The following is a 13,375-nucleotide window of genomic DNA, read 5'->3' as shown; positions in this document are numbered from 1 at the left end:
CAGATTTGAAAACTGGAATTTCACAGATGTCCCTTTTTTCCCTCTATCTAGATTTGAAAACTGGAATTTCACAAATTTCCCATTTTTCGTTTATCTAGCTTTGAAAATTGAATTACGCACTCATGTGCATTGCGTTGCACTGCTCGAAATGACGCAAATTGAGAAACAGAGATTATTAAATTATCGTTGTACGTATTTAAAATAATATTTTCAGAGAATTCTCAATTGATATCGATTTTACGGAGATTTTACATTTTGCTAACAAATTTGACTTCCAATTTCAGCTCGTAATTTGAATATTTCCCAGGATAATGCCATGTTTTACGAGATAATGCTGCTCGCGAGAGAACACGTTTGATCTACCGTGAATTACGGGGGAAATTGTATTTTAACAGAAAAGAAATTTTTCATTGTAAATATAGGGGCACGGAATTCCGGAAAAAAGGCAGGATATTTTCTCTCTAAGCAGGAAGGCTAACTCCAGAATATTTCCTCGTTCCTCTCGCGCCAATTAATATATTAATACAGCGTATGAAAATTCCCTACTTGATCGTATTAATCGCAATCAGAGGTAGGGATATATCTCTGATGAATTTCAAATACATTGCAAGTTATACCGTGTTCATTGGTGCCCGAATCACGAGACTCGATAAAACGTGTGAATTCTTAACTTGATTTATATTCAACGTTTAATTCCGTATATATGAAATATTAATTTTCTTACTTAAATTTTCGCAGTCTAATATGATAAATCCTATGATATGATTAAACAAAATCGTTCTAATTTCTGAAGTGAAAATAGAAATATACTTTTTTCACTTTTACGAAAATAAATTGGTCCAATGAAACGTTAACGAAGATATTCTCTGTGACAAAACTCAAGAATAATATTTATGAAAATACCACGGTTAAGTCAGCGTACCAAATATATTATTAATATTTTTATGACGTCTAATTGTAAATATAATAAAAAATAAATACATATTCTCCGCAAAAGTACGATGAGAACTTTCACACAGACAATAGGTAATCGATTAGTTTGAAATTGTTACATCGTCTCGTACGTGTTTTATTTGCGAGATACGTTTTTTCCCCTGGATTTTCAAATACCAACCTCGAGCACGATTGTTTATGGCGTCCGCCTGGGAGAAATAATTTCTATCCGATAGAACGTGGAAATAATAAGAAACTTGAGAAACGCAGCGGCGGTCGTCGCAAGAACATCGACGAGAAGAAACAATCTTACCTCCAGGAATTACGTTTCCGGCTCCTTTCTCCCCGTATCCGAGTTCCGGCGGTATGGTCAACTTCCTCTTTTCACCCACGCACATATCCAACAATCCTTGGTCCCAGCCTTTAATAACTTGGCCAACTCCCAGCTGGAATGCGAACGGCTGATCTCTGTCCAAACTGTAACAGGCAATAAACGGGATACGTTTTAAATACTGTTTTCCAGGAAAATTTCCGATAGGACGTGAATAGTTTCTGTTATCTTAAGCCATCGTTTCGATTCGTTTCTTGTAATAATTCGTCGATGATGTACTTAGGTCCGTGTATTTTATTGTTTATTATTGGTCGTATTTCTGTAGTTTGCGAGTCATTTTAAAAGGGGTTAAAATGTATGAGATATTAAATTACCGATAGTAAAATTATTAATATTATTAACACGTTAAACGCCCCAGCCTGTTTTGCATACCGTTTCGTTCAGGCCACACTTGGCCGTCAAGTGGACCATGCGAACTATAAACAGAAGACGACCAACGAAAAGTATACTGTCAGTCGCCGGTGATTGACGCGGCCTGAACGGAAAGTATAGAAAAATTTTTTTTTACTTATAATCCCAAATTTACTTATTTGTTACTAAAAATAAAGTACCGAACGTCTACACCTGAAATTAAACTTGGCTGTACAACTTTAGATTCTCTATCGACCAGCAAAGTTTCATCGAAAGCAGAGAGTTACGTTTCATATTTTCTCACGATATATGCATTCTTTCTTTTTTATTAATTGTTTGTAATTTTCATAGAATTTCCACAGTCAACAGTTAGACAATATTTTGAGAAATTTCTTCCGAAGTATACTATGTAGATTATTTTTCTACGTCTTTGAGATGAACACTGACACAAAACGATTCGACTGTGTAGAAATGAAGCTCGCTGCTGTTCGAGGATACAAAGGCGAGAGAATCCGCGGAAATTTTCAGACCACGGTAATGTGCCGAATTCGCGCTGAATTTCAAGGTCCCCCATCCCGAAAGCGAGCGTGCGCCCTTCTCTACCATCGATATTTCCCGTGGAAAAGGTCGCGCGTCGTCGAAGTGTCAATCCGCCGCAGTCTCGTGAAATCGGGTTCACGTATGCCAGCCGATCATTTTACGCGTGCCGCCGACGAAAATTGACAAGTTCATCGGCTGACTGACGCCCGAAGACGGAACGAGGGAATAGAAACGGGGAGGTTGCACCAGAAAGAGGGAAATTCGTGGAAACGAGCGCGAGAACTGAACGTGACGATTATGTAAAAAAGGGGAGTAACGATGGAAATGTACGTGGAGGAACGAGAGAAGGCAGAGAAGCTTAATAGAAAATGACTTGCTTTGTTTATTCCGTTGTACTCGGTTTTTTGTAAATTATCGTAAAGAAAACTTTTCATAAAATTTGCATTTGAAGGAAACAAGTTGAACTCGGTATATGCTGCATTAAATATACAATTACCGATAATGTGTCGTTCCAAATAGACGGAAGGTAAACGAGATCACAGCGAAAGAATGTGTTTCATACATAATTAATCATCTGTGAAAATTTCATTTTCCTCTGACGGAAATACAATCATACATGTTAATGCATATTCAACGAACACCGGTTAGCATCAGTTGTTATTACTGTATCAATAATAAAACAAACAAAAAATGTAGTTCTTTGGATATAACATTATCAATTATTTGTTTGCGTTCAGTGTTTCACTAACAATATTATACACACGTTAATATAAAATATATGTATGTGTATCAAATAACGTCCATTATAGTCTCGATGATCAGTAGAATAATTTGGGCACGAAAGGGTTAACTAAGATAATGATTTAGGCACGAAAGGGTTAACTGAGATAATAATTTATACATGAACGGGTTAACTAGGAAAATAATTTAGGCGCGAAAGGGTTAACTAAGAAAATAATTTAGGCGCGAAAGGGTTGACAGAGAAAATAATTTAGACGCTAAAGGGTGAACTAAGAAAATAATCTAGACTCGAAAGGGTTAACTAAGGAAATAATTTGCACACAAAAGGGTTAATTAAGGAAGAAAGAAAATTGGCTTAAGGAGGAAAGAATGAAATAATAAATGTTCCGGTAGATAAAGGGAAGAGCACGTGTAAGTCGGCGGAGTTGAGGGTAAAAAGTCGATGGGACACAAGGTAGAGACACGTCCACGGACTCGTTTGAGGCGTCCCGACGTGCGTCGCTGCCACTGACTCGGAGGGTTGCAACGACGTCGAGCGCACACGCGAATGCAGATGAAGTTCCGAGTGCAACGAGTAACTATGCCGTGCCACGCGGAGAATCTAAAACAGAGTCTACACGTTGATATGCAGATGTGTCGCTACGAGCTGAATGCGTCTATGTACGCGTGTGTAATTTTCGAAATGCTTCAGCTCTGTTCCTTCCCCGTTTTATCCCTCCTTTTCTTTATCGTTAAACGTGATGAACCGTGAAATTGTAATTATTGGGACGACGTATTTTTATGGCAGTGGAAAAATGAGAATATCGCGACTTTCCGTTCACGCCGCGTGGGTCGTATGCGTCCCACATTGTCCAGACTAACAGTTTTGCTCTTCGCCCTATATGTCTTCCAATATTTATAAGATTGCAAAAATCATCGTTATCGAGAAAAAGGTAACGTTTAAGATATGCTATAGAGCAAAGGAAAAATTTTTGTTTTAACAAATTATCGCCGTAGTTGCATAATTTAAGTTAGCGGAAGGAAAAGGCCGAAATATCAGACGGCCTGAACGGAAAGACCAGAGTGGGGCGTATGCGACCCACGCGGCACGAAACGTGTTAATTTAGAATAAATTACAGACTAACTTTTAGACGAAAGTAATCGTTAATAAACAGTTGCAGCTAACTAAGAATTATTATGACGACTTCAACGAGACTTTTTCTAATTTTGTTTTAAATTATAATTTTAAAGCAGTAATTATATCGGAAAGGGTAAGATTTCCATCAGTCAGTACTTATGGAAATCGATAGAAATAATAATTATATTAGAAAGTGTAAAGTTTTCATCGGTATACGTGTGTTTATAGAAATCAATAAAAGTAATAATTGTATCTTCACTAAAATAATAATTATATTAGAAAGTGTAAAGTTTTCATCGGTATACGTGTGTTTATAGAAATCAATAAAAGTAATAATTGTATCTTCATTAAAATAATAATTCTAACAGAAATTCTAAAATTTGCATCAGTCTATGTTTGCAGAAATCGATAAAAATAATAATTATATTACAAAGTGTAAAGTTTTCATCGGTATACGTGTGTTTATAGAAATCAATAAAAATAGTAATTAATTCACTAATAAAACAATAATTACATCTTCCAACTCATTTAACCATCCAACAATTGAATTCATCAAATGCAAGATCAGCGCTCAACCCCGTTACACGCGTCGAATTTATACAGAATGAAATCATTACTATTATTATTCCCTTATTACCCTCTCGTGAAACCAAAAGTTACGACCACCTCGACGACAATTACCGACTCTGCACTACCTCCCAGCTACGTCAAACCCGAAACGTCGCTCAACCATCCAACGAGCCTCATAAAATTCCTCATCCCTCGAATAAAACTAATCGCGTTCAAGTGTCAGCCCCGTTCGTTTCCGCTTCGACCGCGTTTCACTTTTCACGTTCCAACCTCTCGATCGAAAAAAAAGCCTCGAATAAAAACAAACAACAAGTTTCGTCTCGAAGGCGGTACGCGAGAATGAAAAAAAAAAAACTCGATTGATTCCTATCTCCCGATACTTAATCCCGTCGCGAAATGAATTTTCTGATCCGCAAGATTTACGAGGTCCATAACGTCACGGTTCCCCACGGCGTGCCACAGGGCTAAAGCTCGTCGAGTTAGAAACGCTGCGTTATGTGATCCTCGTCCGGGTGACGTGGATTCGTCACCGGAGTGGCACTTTATTGAGAAACGCTGTCGTTCCACGGGAAACGACGCGGCAGGCGTCGTAAACGCAGATACGGCCAAATCGCAAGAGATACGAGCCACTTGGGCGTGTTTCGAATGGATTCGTTTAAGGTGGCTCGACGCGAGGTCCGACACACTTGGTGTCGTGTCAGTTATCCTGCGTACACTGTCGGTCAAAAGTTTCAATCGTGTCCCTACTTACGAATTCATACAGATTCCAAAATTTCTGCTAATTTTCATATTGCAACGTGCACTCGGTCTCTCTAAATAGTTTTCTAATTGAAAATGAGTCAAAATTTCAACCACTTGCTTCATTTTGACTTCTGCATTACTATTGCAATTTAACTCTTTGCGGTCGAACCCCGAGATACTCCTGGCGAGGCGTTTTTACGTTCTAAACGCCTGCAGAAGCAGGGAAAAAATAATATGAATACGACACATTTGAATCAAATTTACACGATTTTTGGGCAATAATTGACCGAGTGCGCGCTACCCAAAAATAATTACGACTAACATGCCTGCGGCAAAAACGACCGCAAAGAGTTAATAATCTCTCGATAAATAAACTATTGTGTTTTCGAAGTATTTGTGAATTAACGACGAGTTAACTCGTCTTCCAGAGTGAGTCAAGAGAAACGAGCCATCGAAAGTATCGATCGCAGCGCTGGACAGAAATGGATGATACACGTTGACTTTTGGTAAAGAAATAACTGACAAGGGCTACCTTGGTCGAAGGAAACTCGAGAAAGTTTTGTTCCAACGGCGTGGAAAGTGGAGCTTCTGAAAGGGCAGCCTAAGAAGCAGGACTTCCGATTGGGATATTTTTAGGTCACCTGGTGGAGCAACTTGAATGGACGAATCTTCGAACCTTTCTTTCTTTATCTCTATACGCTGATACTGGATGAGTATTAGTAAATAAAAGTGAAATTATCACTAAGATGCCATAATAAATGCATAATATTGTACACAGAAAATCTTTTTTCTAGGATATTCCAAGTGCACGTAAATGTATTTGAATTGTAAAAGAAACGATGTTCTTAGATCGATCGTCCCCAGGGTAAATAACTCGCGAGATAAATAAGGGGAGCGTGTACTACATATCATCCCTTTTATAGCGACGCGTTTGTATAAACAACGGAAAAATATTTTACGGTAATAACGTCGTGAACTTAAGAGTTAAAAATTTATGTGCCTCGTAAACAGGTACGTATTACGACTCTCGTGTTCACCGAGCCGCGTACATTCCCCGTCTCCTTGCGCCCCTATTTTCGTTACTATTATCGCTAATAATTACCAAACCTACTTCCACAGCTGGATATTAATAATTCAAAGAGCAAACGTCAAACGGCACGATCATCTACCGATTACATTGAATTACACTCCAACCGGTACATCGCGAAAGCGTAAAATTTCCATCGGTCAATATTTATAGAAATCGTAAATTCATGCGACAGATACGATTCTAGTTGGAATTTTCATATTTGAAATGCTCCGTCGCAATTCTTTCCTTTTTAAACATTTATTTTAAATTCGTGCTGCACGTGTAATTTCGTTAACGATAACTGATTAAGAAGGAACATTGAAATACAGCATTGACAAAAATGAGTTCGAAGCACATTAATATGACCTTAAATAAATTTTTTAACTATCAAGTGGTTTTGAATGGTTTTAGTAGTACCTTGAAAGAACTTGAATTGATTTTAAAAAACCTAGGAATGATTTTACACCTATGTCGTGTTTTTCATTGACCTGTACTACTTAAACTGCCCACGTAACTTTCTTTTCTTTAACAATTTTGTTCGTCCCAAAAATATTTTCCTTTTCTTGGAAGACTTTTATGCGTATAGAATAAATATTCCACCTGATCTTGGAATAATTTTAATAATCGTACCCCTGTGTCGCGTTTTTCATTGACCTTTACTACTTACTCCGTCTGTATAAGTTCTTTTCATCCAGCACTTTTGTTGATCTTAAAAATATTTTCCTTCTCCTCCAAGATTTTTGTACAGAATAAACGCTATTACATCGTTGTGACATAATACGATACTTTTCAAATAAAAAAGACGAACAATTCAAGGCTACCCGAATTCTCGCGACAACTCGATAAAGTCTTCTCCTCGAATCGCGAAGATAAAATCAATGTCGCGATTCCCTTCCGTCTCCCATCGTGGGAATCAAGGGCACGCGAGAAATTTTACATTAAAAAGACCATGGACGAAGATTGGAATCGGCGATTAATCGATATTTCGCACATTTTCCCCTCGTTACTCTGCAGTTCGTGTAATTTCATCGGTGAATTTTCACCGAAAATTCCCGCGTCTGATATTACGCCGGGCGTGTTCTCACGCGTGAACAAACAAATTATGCGAATCGAGAAACGCAGTCGGATGGAATCCTTGCGAATGCGACTCGTTAACGCGACGCCCAGGCGTGCAGAATAACGCGGTCCAAGTTTCCAAGCATAATTACGTTGCGTAAGGGTAATTACACCGCGCCACGTGCGGAATTTCAAATCCTGTGCGGCTTTCGCGCATCCACACTCGGCCGCGCGAAGAATACGCGACATTTTGGCATACTTATGCGGAGCGATGGTCGTTTGTACGAACGAAAGGACTCGTAGAATGTTACGTCGCGCGTGTGAATTATTCCCCGAACAATTTGACGACATTTTTTGACTTTTATTTTTAAGTAATAGAAAAATATATGAATTATCAAATGACAAGAGAATCGAGCAGTTTTTCTCTACAGCGACTGTCGAAATTAAATATCTTATATGTGTTGGAAATGGGACCCGATTGCGATACGGGGCTTCGGTGCGTGCGTACGTCACCAATAAGTGACGATTGTTCTCCACGCGCGTCCACGTTGTGTCGCGATGTAAATAGTTCTCGTATAAAACTTTATATATTACGAAGGAAGTCTGCCAATGGTGTTTCTTTTCTGCGATCCCACCTCTCACGGTTAAATCTGTTTAAGAACAATACAAGTGGAAAATTCACACTTCGTAATAACGTAAAAATTTCTATAGCCTGTAAAATGCACTGTGTGTTCCTTATCGAATTTAAATTTTCACATTTGTTATTTATGACGGTACTACAATTAACCCCTTTGTCGTACTGAGAGCCGATCTCTCGGTATTGTAAATCGAGAGTTTGTTTAAGCGTTGAGTGCGATACGGGACTGCGTGAAGGCACTTGGGACATAGACCAGACGGCGGGTCATAAAAATGGGAAAATACCCATCGCCGGCGAAAACTATGCCTGCAGTCAGTCACAGCCGAAACATAGTACGATACACACCCTCTTCTTTAACCGTAGTTTTATATATCCTCGACCGCTCCGCCTTTTTGCTAAGCTTAAGATTCCTACACCCTTAACCTACGATTTTTTTTCTGAATATGTATCTAAGCATCAGCCATTTACAGTTTTAGTACTGTATCAGGTAACGAAAACTAACCTGTCTGTGGATTTGGTATTACGAATGCGTTGTGAATGTCGTGTGTTTGTTTTGAATATACAGTGGTACTGTATCAGGTAACGAAAACTAACCTGTCTGTGGATTTGGTATTACGAATGCGTTGTGAATGTTGTGTGTTTGTTTTGAATATACAGTGGCGGCCAGCTACTTAAGACCGCTGGGTAGTTAAGGAAATAAACAGTGCTAATATTTTATTCATTGTATTTTTCGTATACTAAACTCATATGAAATACATTTTGAAGTATAGTCATCGAAGAATTAAAATTCGACGCCGTCGTCCAGAATGCATGGCAAAACCGTACGCCATTTAGAGAAGGTGAATCGTCCCAGTATGATATGCCAAGGTCGCGAAGAACTACTATAACCATGTGCGTCGTTATACAGTGGCGGCCAGCTACTTAAGACCGCTGGGTAGTTAAGGAAATAAAGAGTGCTAATATTTTATACATTGTATTTTTCGTATACTAAAGTCATATGAAATACATTTTGAAGTATGTTATACCATAATATCGCAATAATTTTATTTACAACACTATTAACTACAAATATTTTTAACATTTTCTCAGATTAGGTCGTTATAACAGCGGACAACTACTTAAAACCAAATTAGACTAATACTATGAATACAGGTGAAATTAATTAAGCCGAGTAATGGTGAAAGTGGTTGACTAGTTGTGAATACAGATAAAACTAAGGACCAAGAATGAAAATATTTGAGGGTGTAACATTACGATTTATTTACGCTACACTGTAACTAAAATTCGTTCTCGTTGCAAGTGAAATCTTGTTCGCCGTTTCCTGTAATAAATCTCAGTGGAACCGCAGCCACGTTATCGGTAACCGCTAGCGAAGGACCTCAGGATCGACCAATAGCCGCCGCAGATTCAAGTAGCACGACCGTTTAATTATTTGATTAACAAGTAACGTTTTACGACTTCTCTATATCAGAGTCGAGTCCCACCTCCGCTAGGTAATTACCAGGTTTTACTATCGTGACAGCGAATCGAGGACGTATTCGACGTCACGGTCTTTCGTTTCTCGTTATTCGCCACGTTTTACACAGCAATTCCACGAAACGTCGAATCGCACTTAACCGCGCTTTAAAGGAGTCGTTCTGTCGCAGGGAAGAAACACTCGCGAAACGATAGAGAGAAGAGTAACGATTCGACGTGAACGTTTTCTGTATAATCGACGTTAACTTCTCCGCCGAGCCCCCGTTTCCACCTTTTCTCGTTGATTGGTATTTTTCGCCTATTCACTTGTTCCCTGTTTCGAATGTTGGAATTGTTAATTATAGAGGATGCCTTAAAAGTCTTCGTACGGTTACAATATCGCGGTGAGAACGGGGTTTGAATCGAGATTGGATTCATTTGTTTGACGGAAGTTAACTTGATTGTATCCGTGAAATCAATTCGAACGAGAAAATGAAGAGTAGGAAAGTTTGATTTTTCCTGCCTGCTCCAAGTAAAGGAACCGATGCAAATTTTTATAATTGAATTTATTAATGAGTAGAAATAGCTAGAACATGGATTACAAGTAACACAAGATTTCGAAGAAAATCTGATATCAAAGAAAATTTGATATTTTCTTTTCTTTTTTGGTCCAAGAAAAGGAACCACTGACAATTTTGTTAGCACAACTTAAGAAAATTTAGGATAGGATATTAACCAAAAATGTATTAAAGTATAGTGATAAGCGACAGCTAAATGCTTCGGTGTCCGTCTCGCTCGACGGCTATATTAAGAGTGTCCTCTCCGCGTCCTATCCTGCGTTGTTCCGAAAAACCGTTGGAGCCCCCTCGTTCGACTTTCCGCGGAAAGGGCTTAGTTTATGGTACCCTCAGGTACCCGCGCGCTTTCTCTTCCTGGGTGACAAAGTCCAGACCACCACTTCGCCGCCGAAATCTCGTATTTCTTACAATTTATACGCTAAAATTTACGGATGAGAAAAAACGCCCAGAGCATACATTACAGGTGACACAAAATTTCGAAGAGAATCCGATACCAGACAAGACGATAATTAATTAATTGCAGAGCCCTCTGAATGGGGAATAGACAACTCATAGACGAGCGTGTTCCGTTAACGCGGTGCTCGGCCGGCGAAAAAAGAAAAATAATGAAGTCGGGAAAGAAAAGGGTCGGGCGACAATGGAACCGTTGAAGAAAAGGGAAAGTCATAATAGGGGATGGGGGGAGGGAAGCGGAAAGACACAATGAGACGACGGAGAAAAGGAGAAATCGCGATTCCAATGGCAAGCAAATATCTCGAAACTAATTCCTACGACGATTCCTTTCGATCTATCGTACGTTTCATTTCGAAACACGACGACTACCGTATCGATATCGATAATTGCGCGATCACTTACCAATGAAGAAGAAAAAAAAAATAGAAAAGAAGAAAACTCCAACGATAAAATACACACGATTAGAAAAATGAGACGTGATTGATCGTCGAACGATCGAGTTAATAAAAAAGCATCATGATTAAAAACCGACCAACATACCTGCGGCATGCGAGATTTCAAGAGTAACTGGAATTTTACACAAACACGCGATTTAATTCATCCCATGTGGCTTCATTGTTCTTTGGCAAACAACGCTCGTAGAGATTCATTCATTAAAAAAAGAAAATAGGGGCTCGTGCTGGTTATAGTGGTGGATATGAAAAATGTAACGATTTTTCTCTCTCTCTCCCTCTCCTACCGTCGCGGTTAAATATGGAAAATGTTTTAACCGATGCTAAAAGCTCTTTTTCCGCCGATCGTCCGGCAGGAATCGAATGCAATTGAAACTCTGTAAATCATTTTCGTCGTCATTGCAAATAACGCGGTATAATAAAATTCTGTATCGATATTGTTGGAATTGGACGGTGCTGAAAAATCAACACGCTCCGTTGATTACCCCGCGTACGTCTAGTTTTTAAAAGTGGTTCTAAAATGCTGTTCGCATGTCATACACGCCGAATTAACTTTATGTCTGCGTGGTTCAGAAATGAATATATCGACCGTAGTTAAATAAGACTGCATTTGCAAGTTAGATTTATTTAGATAAACGATTTTATTAGGCGTGTGCGAGAAAGAGCGTGCGGAATAAGTGTTTTAATCCTGAAGAACAAAATTATTCGATACTTTTATCGAGGTCTTCTACAAACCTACTATAACGCAAGGGTTACAATCTGGGTGAAGCACTTTATTTTCCACAATTTATACAACGCGTACATTTATTCTCCCGTCGCCCACACAACTATTTCATCGCTCGTCAATCCCCGAATTTCTAAGATAACTTCTCTACGTACTCTACAGATGTAAAATTCGTCGTTACTGTAAGGCACCGTGCGACGCGCCTAGGCAACGACTGCGGGCCCGAGCCACAGGGGGCCCTAGACAAGAAGCAGCGCCCTAACGGCCGAAGAAGCATGTAAAAAGGGGAAAAAGGGCAGCGGCCCACACAATATCGTACACAGCCATCGACGAGCGAACCAACATTATTTTAATATCTGTAATTCTTTACTCTCACAAATGTCTCCCGTGAAAATTCAACAACGACCTAAATTTTTTTTCGCGAGAGAGCAAGTATTACCAGCGAAGAAGCTACGGTACACAGCTCTCCCAGGTCTCCCCCGGCAAGAAGAAGAGGCACGGGCCACTCCTCTTTAAGCACGCGTTCGCGAATTATACGGGTTGGAGTTTCATCAGTCAGGGGTGAACGGCAGGCGAGGAAGAAAAGGTGGAAAAAGGCGAGACACGTCCAAGCTCGTGACGTGCGACGAATGAACATCCTTCTTGTCGGTCGGTGAACCAAGGACCTAAGAAGAGAAGCAAGCTGCTGCGCCAAGTCGCACGCAGGTGACAGAGGTAGAGAAAACGGAGGAGGTGGAGGTGAGAACAAGAAGAACAGTTGTCAAGAGACTAAGAAACCGAGGGAGAGAGAGAGAGGGAGAAACAATTGCTATGGGACGACTGGACCGTAGAGAAATAAAAAATTCGAAGATCAACCCCTCGACGGAGGTCCTTCATTCGCTGCCACGAATATGCTCCGCGTATGGGTGCTGCCCTCGTGGATGGAAAACTTTCCTACGTATCGCTCTTTAAATATTTAAAGTTCAAGCAACGCCCAACAGCTGCTATATGCCCGTATATTGCCAGTTTGCGAAGCCCTCTCTCCTCTATCCGTTCGTTGCAAGTCCTGCGAGACGTTTTTCACGCGGGGACTGGCCCAACTTTTGGAACTGTTGTTCGCAGAATCGTCGTGTTTCACGGGCTTCTCGTTTTTCACGCGAGATACACCGATCGATGTTAATAATAAATACGTCGGGATTAGACGCGTTTTAACGGAGTTAGCGGAGGTAAGTTCAAAGTGGAGATACGTTTTTTAAGGTACGTGAGGAAATTAGTTTTTGAATTACGTCTCCCTGACTGATGCGTAGCGTTGTTTGGGAGAGAAATTGATAAGCGTGTCTGGGGAAGCTGTTATTAGGTTGGGTATGGAGGTGTAGGTTGGTCAAGTATGAATTAGAAGTTTAGTGTTGTAATTTTTTGAGAATGAAACTTGGAGATTAGGTGATACATTTTTGAAGTAATATGGGAGGTTAGATATTGGAGAATTTTTTGAAATTAGAAATCAATATCTATCTGAATAGTTTCAAGATTGGTGTAATAATTTTTGAGAATGAAACTTGGAGACTGGGTAATACATTTTTGTAAATAA

The 13,375-nt window shown here is 39.6% G+C and overlaps 1 protein-coding gene across 1 annotated transcript in view; it reads right to left on the bottom strand.

The window, feature by feature from the left end:
- Positions 1-13,375, bottom strand: part of LOC108575275 (FK506-binding protein 2) — a 122,024-nt gene that overhangs the window by 2,735 nt on the left and 105,914 nt on the right. The window contains exon 2 of the mRNA XM_017938031.1: positions 1,247-1,410. Coding sequence (XP_017793520.1) covers positions 1,247-1,410 — 164 coding nt within the window. The remainder of the gene's footprint in view (positions 1-1,246; positions 1,411-13,375) is intronic.

The sequence above is a fragment of the Habropoda laboriosa genome, unplaced genomic scaffold (genome assembly GCF_001263275.1).
Source record: "Habropoda laboriosa isolate 0110345459 unplaced genomic scaffold, ASM126327v1 scaffold244, whole genome shotgun sequence".
NCBI lineage: Eukaryota > Metazoa > Arthropoda > Insecta > Hymenoptera > Apidae > Habropoda > Habropoda laboriosa.
The sequence above is the reverse complement of the archived record's forward strand: the minus strand, read 5'-3'. Positions and strand labels throughout refer to the sequence as shown.